Source organism: Triticum urartu, chromosome 1, assembly GCF_003073215.2.
Source record: "Triticum urartu cultivar G1812 chromosome 1, Tu2.1, whole genome shotgun sequence".
Taxonomy (NCBI): domain Eukaryota; kingdom Viridiplantae; phylum Streptophyta; class Magnoliopsida; order Poales; family Poaceae; genus Triticum; species Triticum urartu.
Genome location: NC_053022.1, coordinates 109,347,664 through 109,362,516, shown reverse-complemented (window position 1 = coordinate 109,362,516; position 14,853 = coordinate 109,347,664). Strand labels below are relative to the sequence as shown.

Sequence of the window (14,853 nt, the reverse complement as noted above, 5' to 3'; positions counted from 1 at the left end):
AATATAATAGGACTATCATGCGTGGGTATAATAGCAACAATGTTGTTCTTAACATAAAGAACTATAGCAAGTTCATCTCCATCAGCATAATTCATATTGGCATCTTGGCCACAAGTATAACAAGCATCAAGTTCATCAAAAGGGATATTTCAAACGAATCAACGGGATCATAACAATTATCATAGCATTCATCCTTCGGTAAGAACGAAGGGGCATTAAATAATGTATGAGTAGAAGAGTTACTGTCATTAGAAGGTGGGAACGAGTAGCTAATCCGCTCTTCCTCCATTTGTTCTTCGCTCTCCTCCTCATTCTTTTCACCCAATGAGCTCACAGTTTCATCATTTTCTTCTTCCATAGAATCCTGCAAAATGTTGGCCTCTTCTTGGACAATGAAGATATTCTTAATAAATGCATCAATATCACAATTGTATTTATAATTATAATAGCAATATTTAAGAATAGCAAGATTTTCAGGTCTATAGCCAGCATCATCATCATCTTCATACTTTAAAAACAGATATTCAATTTCAGAAGCACCCTTAAAAGCAACAAATTCTTTTATTCGTTCCACATCATAGTAATCATATATACCATTAGTATAAGAAGCTAAGGTTTCATTATCATTAAATTTGCATGAAAAGGGAAGATGTGGAGCATTCATCCTAGAGCAACAAGTATAATCATATCTCAAGCATAGATTCCAAGCATACCATTTCAATATATGAATTTGATCCCATAACAATTTCCCTTTGTGAATCAAGCGATAATCCCTAAAATATTCACGTTGATCAAACGTTACTCCCATTATATAGTTGAATGGGGTTTCTTAGGATTATCAAAGTAGTGCATAATATCTTTCACATAACGAGCATCGAGGGTTTTAGGACGTTCCCCATCTCCATGAGTAGCAGGTACAACTAATTATTGTGTGTTTTGTGTTCCATATCCATAACTAAAGATAGAGAACAACTCAGAACAGGAAATAAAAACTACTTGGTGATAGAGCAAACGAGCACACACTAGAATATTCACGCCACGGTATAACTCCCTAGCAATGGCGCCAGAAAAAGGTCTTGATAACCCACAAGTATAGGGGATCATTTGTATCCTTCTTCGATAAATAAGAGTGTCGAACCCAACGAGGAGCTAAAGGCATAACAAATATTCCCTCAAGTTCTATCGACCACCGATAAAACTCTACGCACACTTGACGTTTGCTTTATCGGAAACAAGTATGAAACTATTTTGTATGTGTGATGCTAGAACTACTTTGCAAGAATAAAACTAGAAGTATTTTGCAAGATGATAAAAGTTAGGTGATTAGAGAAAGGATTTGTGTCAACAAGAAAGTTATTTGTCCCTAGGCAATCGATAACAAGTACCGGTAATCATTCTTGTTATTTTATATGAGGGAGAGGCATCAGGTAACATACTTTCTCTACTTGGATCATATGCACTTATGATTGGAACTCTAGCAAGCATCTGCAACTACTAAAGATCATTAAGTTCGTGAAACCCAACCATAGCATTAAGTATCAAGTCCTATTTATCCCATACGCCATAGCCCACCTACTCGGGTTTAAGCTTCTGTCACTCTCGCAACCCACCATAAGTGAACCATGAACATACTGTAACACCCTACAGCGGGGGGCCCTGACGTTTGCGTGATAATGGAGGGCACCATAGGGCAGCACCATAAATAAAATATACAATCATACCAACCAAGATCACGATTAACCCACAGGACAAAACGGATCTACTCAAACATCATAGGATAACCATAGATCATTGGGAAATAATATATGGAGTTGAGCACCATGTTTAAGTAGAGATAATAGAGTGGAGAAGAGGTGTTACACCGCTGCATAGAGGGGGGAGAGTTGGTGTTGACGGTAGCAAGATTGTTGATGTAGATCGCCGTCTCGATCGTTGCCCCGACGCACTCCGGCGCCACCGGGAGCGAGGGGGAGAGAGCCCCCCTACTTCTTCTTCTTCCTTGGCCTCCCACCTAGATGGGGAGGAGAATTCCCCCTCTGGTCCATGGTCTCCTATGGCGGCGAAGGGGCGGGAGCCCCTCCGGGATTGGATCTCCCTCTCTGTTCTCTTCTATTTTGCGTTCCTGAGATCTGGCCCTTCACGGTTTCTTAAATTCCCGGAGATCCGTAACTCCGATTGCGCCGAATTTTTTACATGATTTTTTCCCAAAATTATCTATCTTGCACCAGAAGAAGGGCCCCAACCAACCTTCGAGGAGGGCACAAGATACCTGGGTGCCCAGGGGGTGCCTGGCGCGCCCTTGTGGGTTGTGGGCACTATGGGCCCCCGTTTGTGTTGATTCCTCCTCCTAAAAATCACATATATTCCAAAATAATTCTCTGTAAATTTTTGCTGCGTTTGGACTTCGTTTGATATGGATTTTCTGTGAAACAAAAACATGCAACAAACAGGAACTAGCACTGGACACCGGATAAGTAAGTTAGTCCAAATAAATCATATAAAAGTTGCCAAAAGTATGTAAAAGTTGAAAAATATTGGCATGAAACAATCAAAAATTATAGATACGACGGAGACGTATCACTTTGCATGATCATGTAGTTGACATCGTATTTGTAGCAAAGTCACCATTCATATTTTTATACATGTCGCTCTTGAGTCATTGCACATCCCGGTACACCACCGGAGGCATTCATATAGAGTCATATTTTATTCTAAGTATCAAGTTGTAATTCTTGAGTTGTAAGTACATAAAAGTGTGATGATCAACATTATTAGAGCATTGAACCATGTGAGGAAAGGATGATGGAAGCTATGATTCCCTCACAAGTTGGGATGAGTCTCCGGACTTTACAAAAATAAAAGAGGCCAAATAAGCCCACACAAAAAATGAGAGAAAAGAGAGAAGGGCAATGTTACTATCCTTTTCCACACTTGTGCTTCAAAGTGGCACCATGATCTTCATGATAGAGAGTCTCCTATGTTATCACTTTCATATACTAGTGGGAATTTTTAATTATAGAACTTTGCTTGTATATTCCAACGATGGGCTTCCTCAAATTGCCCTAGGTCTTCGTGAGCAAGCAAGTTGGATGCACACCCACTTAGTTTCTTTTTGATTTTTCATACACTTTATAGCTCTAGTGCATCCGTTGCATGGCAATCCCTACTCACTCACATTGATATCTATTGATGGGCATCTCCATAGCCCGTTGATACCCCTAGTTGATGTGAGACTATCTCCTTCATTTTTGTCTTATGCACAACCACCATATTCTATTCCACCTATAGTGCTATGTCCATCGCTCACGCTCATGTATTGCGTGAAAGTTGAAAATTTTTGAGAACATCAAAGTATGAAACAATTGATTGGCTTGTCATCAGGGTTGTGCATCATTTGAGTATTTTGTGTGATGAAGATGGAGCATAGCCAGACTACATGATTTTGTAGGGATAGCTTTCTTTGGCCATGTTATTTTGAGAAGACATAATTGCCTTGTTAGTATGCTTGAAGTATTATTGTTTTTATGTCAATAGTAAACTTTTGTTTTGAATCTTATGGATCTGAACATTCATGCCACAATAACGAAAATTACATGGATAAATATGTTAGGTAGCATTCCACATCAAAAATTCTATTTTTATCATTTGCCTACTCGAGGACGAGCATGAATTAAGCTTGGGGATGCTTGATATGTCTCCAACGTATCTATAATTTTTGATTGTTCCATGCTATTATATTATCTACATTGGATTTCTTATATGCAGTAATATGCTATTTTCTATAATTTTTGGGACTAACCTATTAACCTAGGGCCCAGTGCCAGTTTATGTTTTTTCATTATTTTGGAGCTTCGCAGAAAAGGAATATCAAACGGAGTCCAAACGGAATAAAACTTTCGCGATGATTTTTCTTGGACCAAAAGACACCCAGGAGACACCTAGGTGGGGGCCCCCCTACCTTGCCACCCCCTCGGGACTCCTCTGACCTAGCCCTTGGCCCTATATGTTCACATATATTCCAAAACACACAAAAAACATCCACGAAAACACTCTTCCACCGCCGCAACCTTCTGTTCCCGTGAGATCCCATCTTGGGGCCTTTTCCAGCATCCTGCCGGAGGGGGCTTCGATCAGGGAGGGAATCTACATCAACTCTATCGCCCTTCCGATGAAGCGTGAGTAGTTTACCTCAGACCTACGGTTCCATAGCTAATAGCTATATGGCTTCTTCTCTCTCTTTGATTCTCAATACCATGTTCTCCTCGATGTTCTTGGAGATCTATCCGATGCAATCTTCTTTTGCGGTGTGTTTGTCGAGATATGATGAATTGTGGATTTATGATCAGATTATCTATGAATATTATTTGAATCTTCTCTGAATTCTTATTTTCATGATTTGATATCTTTGTAAGTCTCTTCGAACTATCGGTTTAGTTTGGCCAACTTGATTGGTTTTTCTTGCAATGGGAGAAGTGCTTAGCTTTGGGTTCAATCTTGCGGTGTCCTCACACAGTGAAAAAGTAGGGGTAGCGATGCACGTGTTGTATTGTTGCCATCGAGAATAAAAAGATGGGGTTTACATCATCCTGCTTGAGTTTATTCCTCTACATCATGTCATCTTACTTAAAGGGGTAATCTATTCATCATGAAATTAATACTCTAGATGCAGGCAGGAGTCGGTCGTTGTGTCGAGTAATAGTAGTAGATGCAGGATGGAGTCAGTCTACTTGACATGGACGTGATGCCTATATTACATAATCATTGGCTTGGATATTGTGATAACTTTGCGCTTTTCTATCAATTGCTCGACTGTAATTTGTTCACCCCCCGTATTATTTGCCTCCAAGAGAGAAGCCTCTAGTGAAACCTATGGCCCCGGGTCTATTTTCCATTATATTAGTTTCCGATCTACTATTTTGCACTCTTTTATTTTCAGATCTATATACCCAAAAAAACCAAAAATATTTAGTTATCTTTTGTTTAGTTTTATTTATCATTATCGGATCTCACCTTTGCAAGTGTCCGTGAAGGGATTGAAAACTCCTTTATCGCGTTGGGTGCAAGTGTTTGATTGTTTGTGCAGGTATTGGTGATTTGCACGTTCTTCTCCTACTTGATTGATACCTTGGTTCTTAACTGAGGGAATTACTTATCTCTACTTTGCTGCATCACCCTTTCCTCTTCATGGGAAAAACCAACGCAAGCTCAAGAAGTAGCTAGAAGAATTTCTACCGCCGTTGCCGGGGAAACCTACGCCAAGTCAAGCCCACCAACTACCCATCATAAAATCTCATCTCTTGCATTACATTATTCACCATTTGCCTCTCGTTTTCCTCTAACCCACTTCCAAAAGATTTTCGAAAAGATTTGTCATTTTCTTCACCCTTTTTTCTCGTTCGATCTTATGTTTGCTTGTGTTGCCATGTGCTTTCTATTTGCTTGCATCTTCGCTTGCTAAAAATCTATTGATATGGATCCTCATCTAGTTGCTAATCTTTTTAAAAGATCCAATTATGATTAACCAATTGCTAGTGAGTTGAGTGCACTAGATTATCTTTATGAGGTTTTTCTTGAAATTCGTGAATCTGAAAATTATGATGAAGTGCTGAAACAAGAATACTATAAAGTGATTCACGATAGCTCCTTGAATGAAAAGCATGATTGCAATGATATTAGTATAAATTCTATCAATGACAATTGTGTTAATGATATGCAAAACCCTAAGCTTGGGGATGCTAGTTTTTCTATGTCCAATACTTGTTGCAATTATCATGATTGGGGTGATTCTTCTTACAATTGTGAAATTTTATTTAAGCCCGATGATGAATATGAGATTGATAATAATGTTTGCAACAGTACTGAAAGTGGGTTTGGAAGTGTGTCAACTTTAGATCCCACATATTTGGATAATGTTCAATCTTATGAAGTTTTTGATAAAAGTGGGTTTGGAGAGGTCACAACTTTAGTTAATGATATTCCCACTATTTTGGAAGAGTGTCAACTTTGCATGCATGTGGATCATGTAGAGAAAATTTTATGTGATAGCTATATTGTTGAATTTGAATATGATCCCACATGTAATTATTATGAGAGAGGAAAATATGGTTTTCGAAATTTTCATGTTACTAAATTACCTCTTGTTATGTTGAGATTGCTATTGTTTCTTTCTTCTTCCTTGCATATGCTAGTTTTTGCTTATAAAATACCTATGCATAGGAAGTATGTTAGACTTATTTTTTTCACATGCTACATGATGCTCTCTTTGTGCTTCAATTCTTGTCTTTCATGTGAGCATCATTAAAATTATCAATGCCTAGCTAAATGGCTTTAAAGAAAAGCGCTTGTTGGGAGACAACCCAATATATTCCCTTTATGTTTTTGAATAAATAATTCATCTAGAAAATGGTTAGGTGTTTTTTTGTGTTTTTGTTAGTGTTTGTGCCAAGTAAGACCTTTGGGGTAGCTTACGGTGACAGTTGATTTGATCTTGCTGAAAAACAAAAACTTTTATGCTAGCGAAAACAATTCTGATTTTTAACAGAAGCGTGATAAAATATTGATTCTTCTTACAGAAGATTAATATACTAATTTCCTCTGTTTTCCTAAGATTTTAGAGTTTTTGGAGTTACAAAAGCATTCGAGAGTCACAGATTGCTACAGATTGTTCTGTTTTTGACATATTCTATTTTCTTTGTGTTGTTTGCTTATTTTGATGAATCTATGGGTAGTATGGGGGGTATGAACCATGGAGAATTTAGAATACAATAGATATTACACCAATATAAACAAAGAATGAGTTAACAACATTACCATAAGTGGTGATTTATTTTCTTATACTAACGGATCTCATGAGATTTTCTGTTGAGTTTTGTGTTGTGGAGTTTTCAAGTTTTGGGTAAAGATTTGATGGACTATGGAATACGGGGTGGCAAGAGCCTAAGATTGGGGATGCCCAAGGCACCCCAAGGTAATATTCAAGGACAACCAAGATCCTAAGCTTGGGGATGCCCCGGAAGGCATCCCCTCTTACGTCTTCGTCTATCGGTAACTTTACTTGAGGCTGTATTTTTATTCACCACATGATATGTGTTCTTCTTGGAGCGTCTTGTATGATATGAGTATTTGATTTTTAGTTCGGCACAATCATACTTGTTGTACACACCTTTTGAGAGGGTCACACATGAATCGTGATTTATTTAAAAACTCCATGTTCTTCACTCATATCTTTTGACCTAGGCAATTTTGCTCTAGTGCTTCACTTATATATATCTTTTTAGAGCACGGTGGTGGTTTTATTTATAGAAATTGTTGAACTATCATGCTTCACTTGTATTATTTTGAGAGTCTCTTTAAACAGCATGGTAATTTGAATTGGTTTTGAATTTAGTCCTAATATGATAGGCATCCAAGAGGGATATAATAAAAACTTTCATATAAAGTGCATTGAATACTAGGACAAGTTTGATTCCTTATGATTGTTTTGAGATATAAATATGGTGATATTAGAGTCATGCTAGTGAGTAATTGTGGATCGGAGAAATACTTGTGTTAAATTTTGTGATTCTCGTAGCATGCATGTATGGTGAACCGTTATGTGATGAAGTAGGAGCATGATTTATTTATTGATTGTCTTCCTTATGAGTGGCGGTCGGGGACGAGCGATGGTCTTTTCCTACCAATCTATCCCCCAAGGAGCATGCACATAGTACTTTGTTTCGATGACTAATAGATTTTTTCAATAATTATGTGAGTTCTTTATGACTAACTAGCACATATGCCCGTGCGTTGGAACGGGAGGAAAACTAGTGTGCACTTAATGCAGTGAGAATTATACGTGCAAGAAAAACCCTGTGTGCTTGTCAAGAAGGAACATTTTGGTTATGGGTTTCTCCGCATGTGAAGTAATCAATCCGCTATTTTTTTTCATTCATTGATCGAGTGGATTTAAGAGTTTTATTAGGTCATTGCACGCCAGAGAAGGTCCGTGAATTATTCAATCTATTTTTTCATTCATTCGAGGGGATTTTAAGGCATGAAGTTCAATAATATGGAAATGAGGCGGGTCTTCTCTTTTCCATGTACAAGCCACTGACGTGTACAACCGGAGTTAATTTTACTCCACTATTTTGCGTTCCTTGGCCGAGGGGATTTAAGGCTGAAGTTCCATAATGTGGGAGGTCGTCGGGTCTTTTCTTTTTCATGCATCTAGCTCACGTAGTCGGGTCTTCTCTTCTCTTTGCCTCGAGTAGGAATCCTTGAGAAATCTAGGGCCCTTTTGTAGATAGTTCAGCTAGCAATTCATCCATCTAGCTCACATACTGAATTTAATTCCCTTTTTTAGAAAGCTCATGTACGAATCCATCCATGCTTCATTCAGTTTAATTCATCTATCCTTCATTCAGTTCACTACATATAGTTTCGCACACGTATAAAAATTGTTACGACTATATGTAAACAAGCAATATGGGACTATTGAACATATTTTATTTTCCTTATTTCCTAGGTAGCTGGGCTAGCTAAATTTCATGGGGTGTGAAATTCTCAGACATCGAATTGACTTGTGTTTGTAAGGCATGAGTACAAATCCAAAAAGAAAGATGAGTTGAAGGATCGCACTCATGATCTCAAACACGTGATACAGTGCTGCCATTGACTCGAATAAACATGTCATGCTAACCAATGGCCAACGTAAATATTTAAGAACATAGCGCAACGTCAGATTTGAAACATTCTATGAATACTTTTTTTACTTCTTAAAAAATAATTATTATTATGAATTGCCGCATATTCTTGGAAACATGAACAAATTTTGAAATCCCAAACAATTTTCAAAACTGCAATTTGTTTTTTGGAAGTTTCGTAAATTTTTAGAAATACAGAAACAAAATTTGAAATGAGAACATTTTCTAAAATTCATAAACATTTTTCAAAAACACGAACCTTTTATAAGAACACAAGCATTTTTTGAATTTCTGAACAATTTTCAAAAATGGGAACATGTTTACCTTTCAGAACAATTTTAGAAAATGTGATTTTAACATGAAAATTATTTGAATTTATGAGCATTCCTCTAAAGCAAGAATATTTGTCAAATTTGGAGCATTTTTTTAAATGTAAATTATTTAAGAATCTTGAACAATTTTGGAAAATACAATTTTTTTGAAAAAAAATGGGAACATTACTTTTCATTTAAAAATTTTAGTGTCCTTTTCCACCTAGCTCACGTGCCAATACATCCATCCTTCATTCGGCATAATAGATCCATACTTCATACATCTTATTACTACATGTAGTTTTACACACATTTATAAATTGGTACGACCGTATGTAAACAGGAATACATGGCTATTTAGAATATTTTTATGTTTAATTCGTGAACATTTCACTACAATAAGATTTTTTTTTAATTTGGAACATTTTTTAATGTTTTTTTTTTAAATCTCAAACAATTTTGTAAAACAGAAACATTTTTTCCATTTTCAACAAATTTCAGAATGACAAATTTTTTAATATCTGAACATTTTTAAAACGGGAATAAAATTTTGGAATTCTGAACATTCTTCAAAATTTTGAACGAAATTGAAATTCTAAACATTTCATAAAAACATATTTGATCAAAAAAGTAAAAAAAAAAAAAAATAAAATTAAAAATGAAAAGGGAAAAAAGGAAATAAAAAGAGAAAGGAACATAAAATGTTAAATATAAAATGAACACAAAATATGAAAACGGGTCGGCCCAGTCCAGGGCTATCTGTGCGAACCTCTGACTATCTGTCGCCTCGTGCGGCAAATAGGAGTTTCCCAGCTGCGTGGGCAGGGAAATAAGTGGGATGGCTTTACTGTGCTTTAGTGCGTGGCCCATGTACGAAATTCTGGATAAACTTTATTTCTTTTTCTAGCACATGGATGCACAAAAAATTAGTACCACCTCAGATAGTAAAAAAATCTATTCGCTGGTGAACGGATGAAAATTTTGGAGAAACGCACCTTGCTTTATTAGTAGGTATAGATGTTGAGTCCATGGATTATATGCACTCTCACCCTTCCACCATTGCTAGCCTCTCTAGTACCGTGCAACTTTCGTCGGTACCTTACACCCACCACATACCTTCCTCAAAACAGCCACCATACCTACCTATTATGGCATTTCTATAGCCATTCCGAGATATATTGCCATGCAAACTTCCACCGTTCTGTTTATTATGACACACTTCATCATTGTCATATTGCTTTGCATGATCATGTAGTTGATATCGTATTTGTGGCAAAGCCACCATTCATATGTTTCATACATGTCGCTCTTGAGTCATTGCACATCCCGGTACACCACCGGAGGCATTCATATAGAGTCATATTTTATTCTAAGTATCGAGTTGTAATTCTTGAGTTGTAAGTAAATAAAAGTGTGATGATCATCATTATTAGAGCATTGCCCCATGTGAGGAAAGGATGATGGAAGCTATGATTCCCTCACAAGTTGGGATGAGTCTCCGGACTTCACAAAAAAAGAGGCCAAAGAAGCCCACTCAAAAAATGAAAGAAAAGAGATAAGGGGCAATGTTACTATCATTTTGCCACACTTGTGCTTCCAAGTAGAACCGTGATCTTCATGATAGAGAGTATCCTATGTTGTCACTTTCATATACTAGTGGGAATTTTTAATTATAGAACTTGGCTTGTATATTCCAATGATGGGCTTCCTCAAATTTCCCTAGGTCTTCGTGAGCAAGCAAGTTGGATGCACACCCACTTAGTTTCTTTTTGAGCTTCCATACACTTATAGCTCTAGTGCATCCATTGCATGGCAATCCCTACTCATTCACATTGATATCTATTGATGGGCATCTCCATAGCCTGGTGATACGCCTAGGTGATGTGAGACTATCTCCTTCATTTTTGTCTTCTCCATAACCACCATATTCTATTCCACCTATAGTGCTATGTCCATGGCTCATGTTCATGTATTGCGTGAAAGTTGAAAAAGTTTGAGAACATCAAAAGTATGAAAAATTGCTTGGCTTGTCATCAGGGTTGTGCATGATTTGAGTATTTTGTGTGAAGAAGATGGAGCATAGCCAAACTATATGATTTTGTAGGGATAGTTTTCTTTGGCCATATTATTTTGAGAAGACATAATTTCCTTGTTAGTATGCTTGAAGTATTATTGTTTTTATGTCAATATTAAACTTTTGTCTTGAATCTTTCGGATCTAAACATTCATGCCACAATAAAGAAAATTACATTGATAATTATGTTAGTTAGCATTCCACATCAAAAATTCTGTTTTTATCATTTACATACTCGAGGACGAGCAAGAATTAAGCTTGGGGATGCTTGATACGTCTCCAACGTATCTATAATTTTTGATTGTTCCATGCTATTATATTATCTATTTTGGATGTTTTATATGCACTAGTATGCTATTTTATATTATTTTTAGGACTAACCTATTAACCTAGAGCCCAGTGCCAGTTTCTGTTTTTCCCTTCTTTTTGAGCTTCACAGAAAACGGATATCAAACGGAGTCCAAACGAAATAAAACTTTCGCGATGATTTTTCTTGGACCAGAAGACACCCAGGAGACTTGGAGTACAAGTGAGAAGAGCCGCGAGGCGGAGGCAAGGGTGAAGGGCGCACCCCCTACCTTGCCACCCCCTCGGACTCCTCTGACCTAGCCCTTGGCCCTATATATTCACGTATATTCCAGAAACACCAAAAGCATCCACGAAAACACTTTTCCACCGCCGCAACCTTCTGTTCCCATTTGATCCCATCTTGCGGCCTTTTACGGCATCCTACCGGAGGGGGATTTGATCACGGAGGGCATCTACATCAACTCTATTGCCCTTCCGATGAAGCGTGAGTAGTGTACCTCAGACATACGGGTCCATAGCTAGTACCTAGATGGCTTCTTCTCTCTCTTTGATTCTCAATACCATGTTCTCCTCGATGTTCTTGGAGATCTATCCGATGTAATCATCTTTTGCGGTGTGTTTGTCGAGATCCGATGAATTGTGGATTTATGATCAGATTATCTAGGAATATTATTTGAATATTCTCTGAATTCTTATATGCATGATTTGATATCTTTGTAATTCTCTTCGAACTATCTGTTTAGTTTGGCCAACTAGATTGGTTTTTCTTGCAATGGGAGAAGTGCTTAGCTTTGGGTTCAATCTTGTGGTGTCCTCACCCAGTGACAAAGTAGGGGTAGCGAGGCATGTATTGTATTGTTTCCATCGAGGATAAAAAGATGGGGTTTACATCATATTGCTTGAGTTTATTCCTCTACATCATGTCATCTTACTTAAAGCGTTACTCTGATCTTCATGAACTTAATACTCTAGATGTAGGCAGGAGTCGGTCAATGTGTGGAGTAATAGTAGTTGATGCAAGCAGGGGTCGGTCTACTTGACATGGACGTGATGCCTATATTACATAATCATTGCCTTGGATATTGTCATAACTTTGCGCTTTTCTATCAATTGCTTGACAGTAATTTGTTCACCCGCCGTGTTATTTGCCTTCAAGAGAGAAGCCTCTAGTGAAACCTATGGCCCCATGGTTTATTTTCCATCATATTAGTTCCCGATCTACTATTTTGCAATCTTTTATTTTCATGTCTATAAACCAAAAAACCCCAATAATATTTAGTTTTATTTTGTTTAGTTTTATTTATCTTTATCAGATCTCACGTTGGCAAGTGACCATGAAGGGATTGACAACCCCTTTATCGCATTGGGTGCAAGTGTTTGATTTTTTGTGCAGGTATTGGTGATTTGCGCGTTCTTCTCCTACTGGATTGGTACCTTGGTTCTTAACTAAGGGAAATACTTATCTCTACTTTGCTACATCACCCTTTCCTCTTCAAGGGAAAATCCAATGCAAGCTGAAGAAGTAGCAACAAGTCACTCGGATGAACTGTTTGTGGTGAGTGGAAATAACACAAACGAGTACCCATGACAAGATGTATCCGATAGATGGCATACAGGTCACTCGGATGAACTATTTGCGATGATCCAGAATAACACAAGCGATTCAGCTTGACAAGATGTATCTAATACCCAACAAATAGTCCACTCGGAGAAACTGTTTGCGATGAGCAAAATGACACAAATGGTTAGGCGTAACAAGATGTGTGAGATACCCGGCAAATAGGTCACTTGGATAAACTGTTTGCGATGATAAAAATATCACAAACGGTTCGCTGTAACAAGATATTTGAGATAACCGACAAACAGGTCAGTAATGAGAATTGTGTGGGAAGACCGATAATAACATTGACCGACAATAACACAGATGATTTCTGCTAATAAGCACCTAATTCAGAAAATGATTGCACAAAATATCGTTCTTACTCAACGTGCGTAGAAAATGATTGCACAAATTATCGTTTCCAGAGAATTGCTACAGTTGTTTCATGTGTGATTATGTGTGTAGAAAAAGCTTTGAAAATGCAAACAAGTTGTTTGTGATGGCTAGGAGCATTGCACACGATGCGTTGTGTGAGTACTCATTTGTGATGATTTGTAAGTCACACATACGTTTCCTTATATTAACATGTGTGTCGTAATATGTGACACCATATACGGTTGTGTGCTGGGAATTGTGTGCTCTAAAGGGCACACATTGTAATTAAAAGAACCGTGGGCGATAGTAATAACAAGCGCCGGAGGAAGGCACATGCTACCAATGGTGGCTCTGGTCACTGCTCATGGGCTCCACTTAGTCTTCCTGTGCTCCAGTGAAGGTTTCCCGCACAAGCTCTAGCCATAGGGGTAAATTGTAAAATCCTCAATCCCATAGACAATTGCTAGCTATAAATAACCACAGCAATGTCCAATGGTGGCTATGAGGGAGTCCTGGATTAAGGGGTCCTCGAGCATCCGGACTATGTAACATGAGCCGGACTAATGGGCTATGAAGATACAAGACAAAAGACTTCCTCCCGTGTCCGGATGGGACTCTCCTTTGCGTGGATGGCAAGCTTGGCGTTCGGATATGTAGATTCCTTCCTTTGTAAACCGACTTTGTATAACCCTAGGCCCCTCCGGTGTCTATATAAATCAGTGGGTTTAGTCTGTAGAGACAATCACAATCATACACGCTAGACTTCTAGGGTTTAGCCACAACGATCTCGTGGAACATCAACTCTTGTAATCCTCATACTCATCAAGATCAATCAAGCAGGACGTAGGGTATTACCTCCATCAAGAGGGGCCGAACCTGGGTAAACATCGTGTCCCCTGTCTCCTGTTACCATCGACCCTAGACGCACTAGATGCACAGTTCGGGACCCCCTACCTGAGATCCGCCAGTTTTGACACCGACATTGGTGCTTTCATTGAGAGTTCCACTTCGTTGTCACCAGAAGGTTCGATGGCTCCATCAATCATATATAACAATGCTGCCTTGGGGGAGGTTTTCCTCCCCGGTCAGATCTTTGTGTTTGGTGGCTTCGCACTGCGGGCCAACTCGCTTGGCCATCTATAGCTGATCGATAGCTATGCCCCAGGTCACCAGATTAGTTTTGGAAACATGGATTATGTTGCTGACATCCGAGGAGACTTGATCTTCCAAGGATTCACGACCCCAACCTCTGCTCTGGCCTTAGAGCCGGAGTGCATCGCTAGGTCTGAAGACAGGATTTCTAAACCCGCCGGACTATCTGTGGCCACTAAGCCCAATACAGGAGAGCCGGAGGAAGCAGTGTCACTGGCAACCATCACAGGGCCAGACTATTCCCCGGACACTGGCTCCGAACTCTCGGAGTCAGCATCGTGTGAGCTCGACCGAGGAATCCCCTTCCCGCTGTACTCCACGGATTCTCTTCTCCCTGGCCAAACCTCGCCT

General features: G+C 38.6%; 1 protein-coding gene across 1 annotated transcript in view; it reads left to right on the top strand.

Moving 5' to 3' along the window:
• Positions 1-8,536, top strand: part of LOC125532758 (lysine-specific demethylase JMJ25-like) — a 15,516-nt gene extending 6,980 nt beyond the window's left edge. Inside the window, exon 15 of the mRNA XM_048696689.1 lies at positions 8,504-8,536. Coding sequence (XP_048552646.1) covers positions 8,504-8,536 — 33 coding nt within the window. The remainder of the gene's footprint in view (positions 1-8,503) is intronic.
• The last annotated feature ends 6,317 nt before the right edge of the window (positions 8,537-14,853 follow it).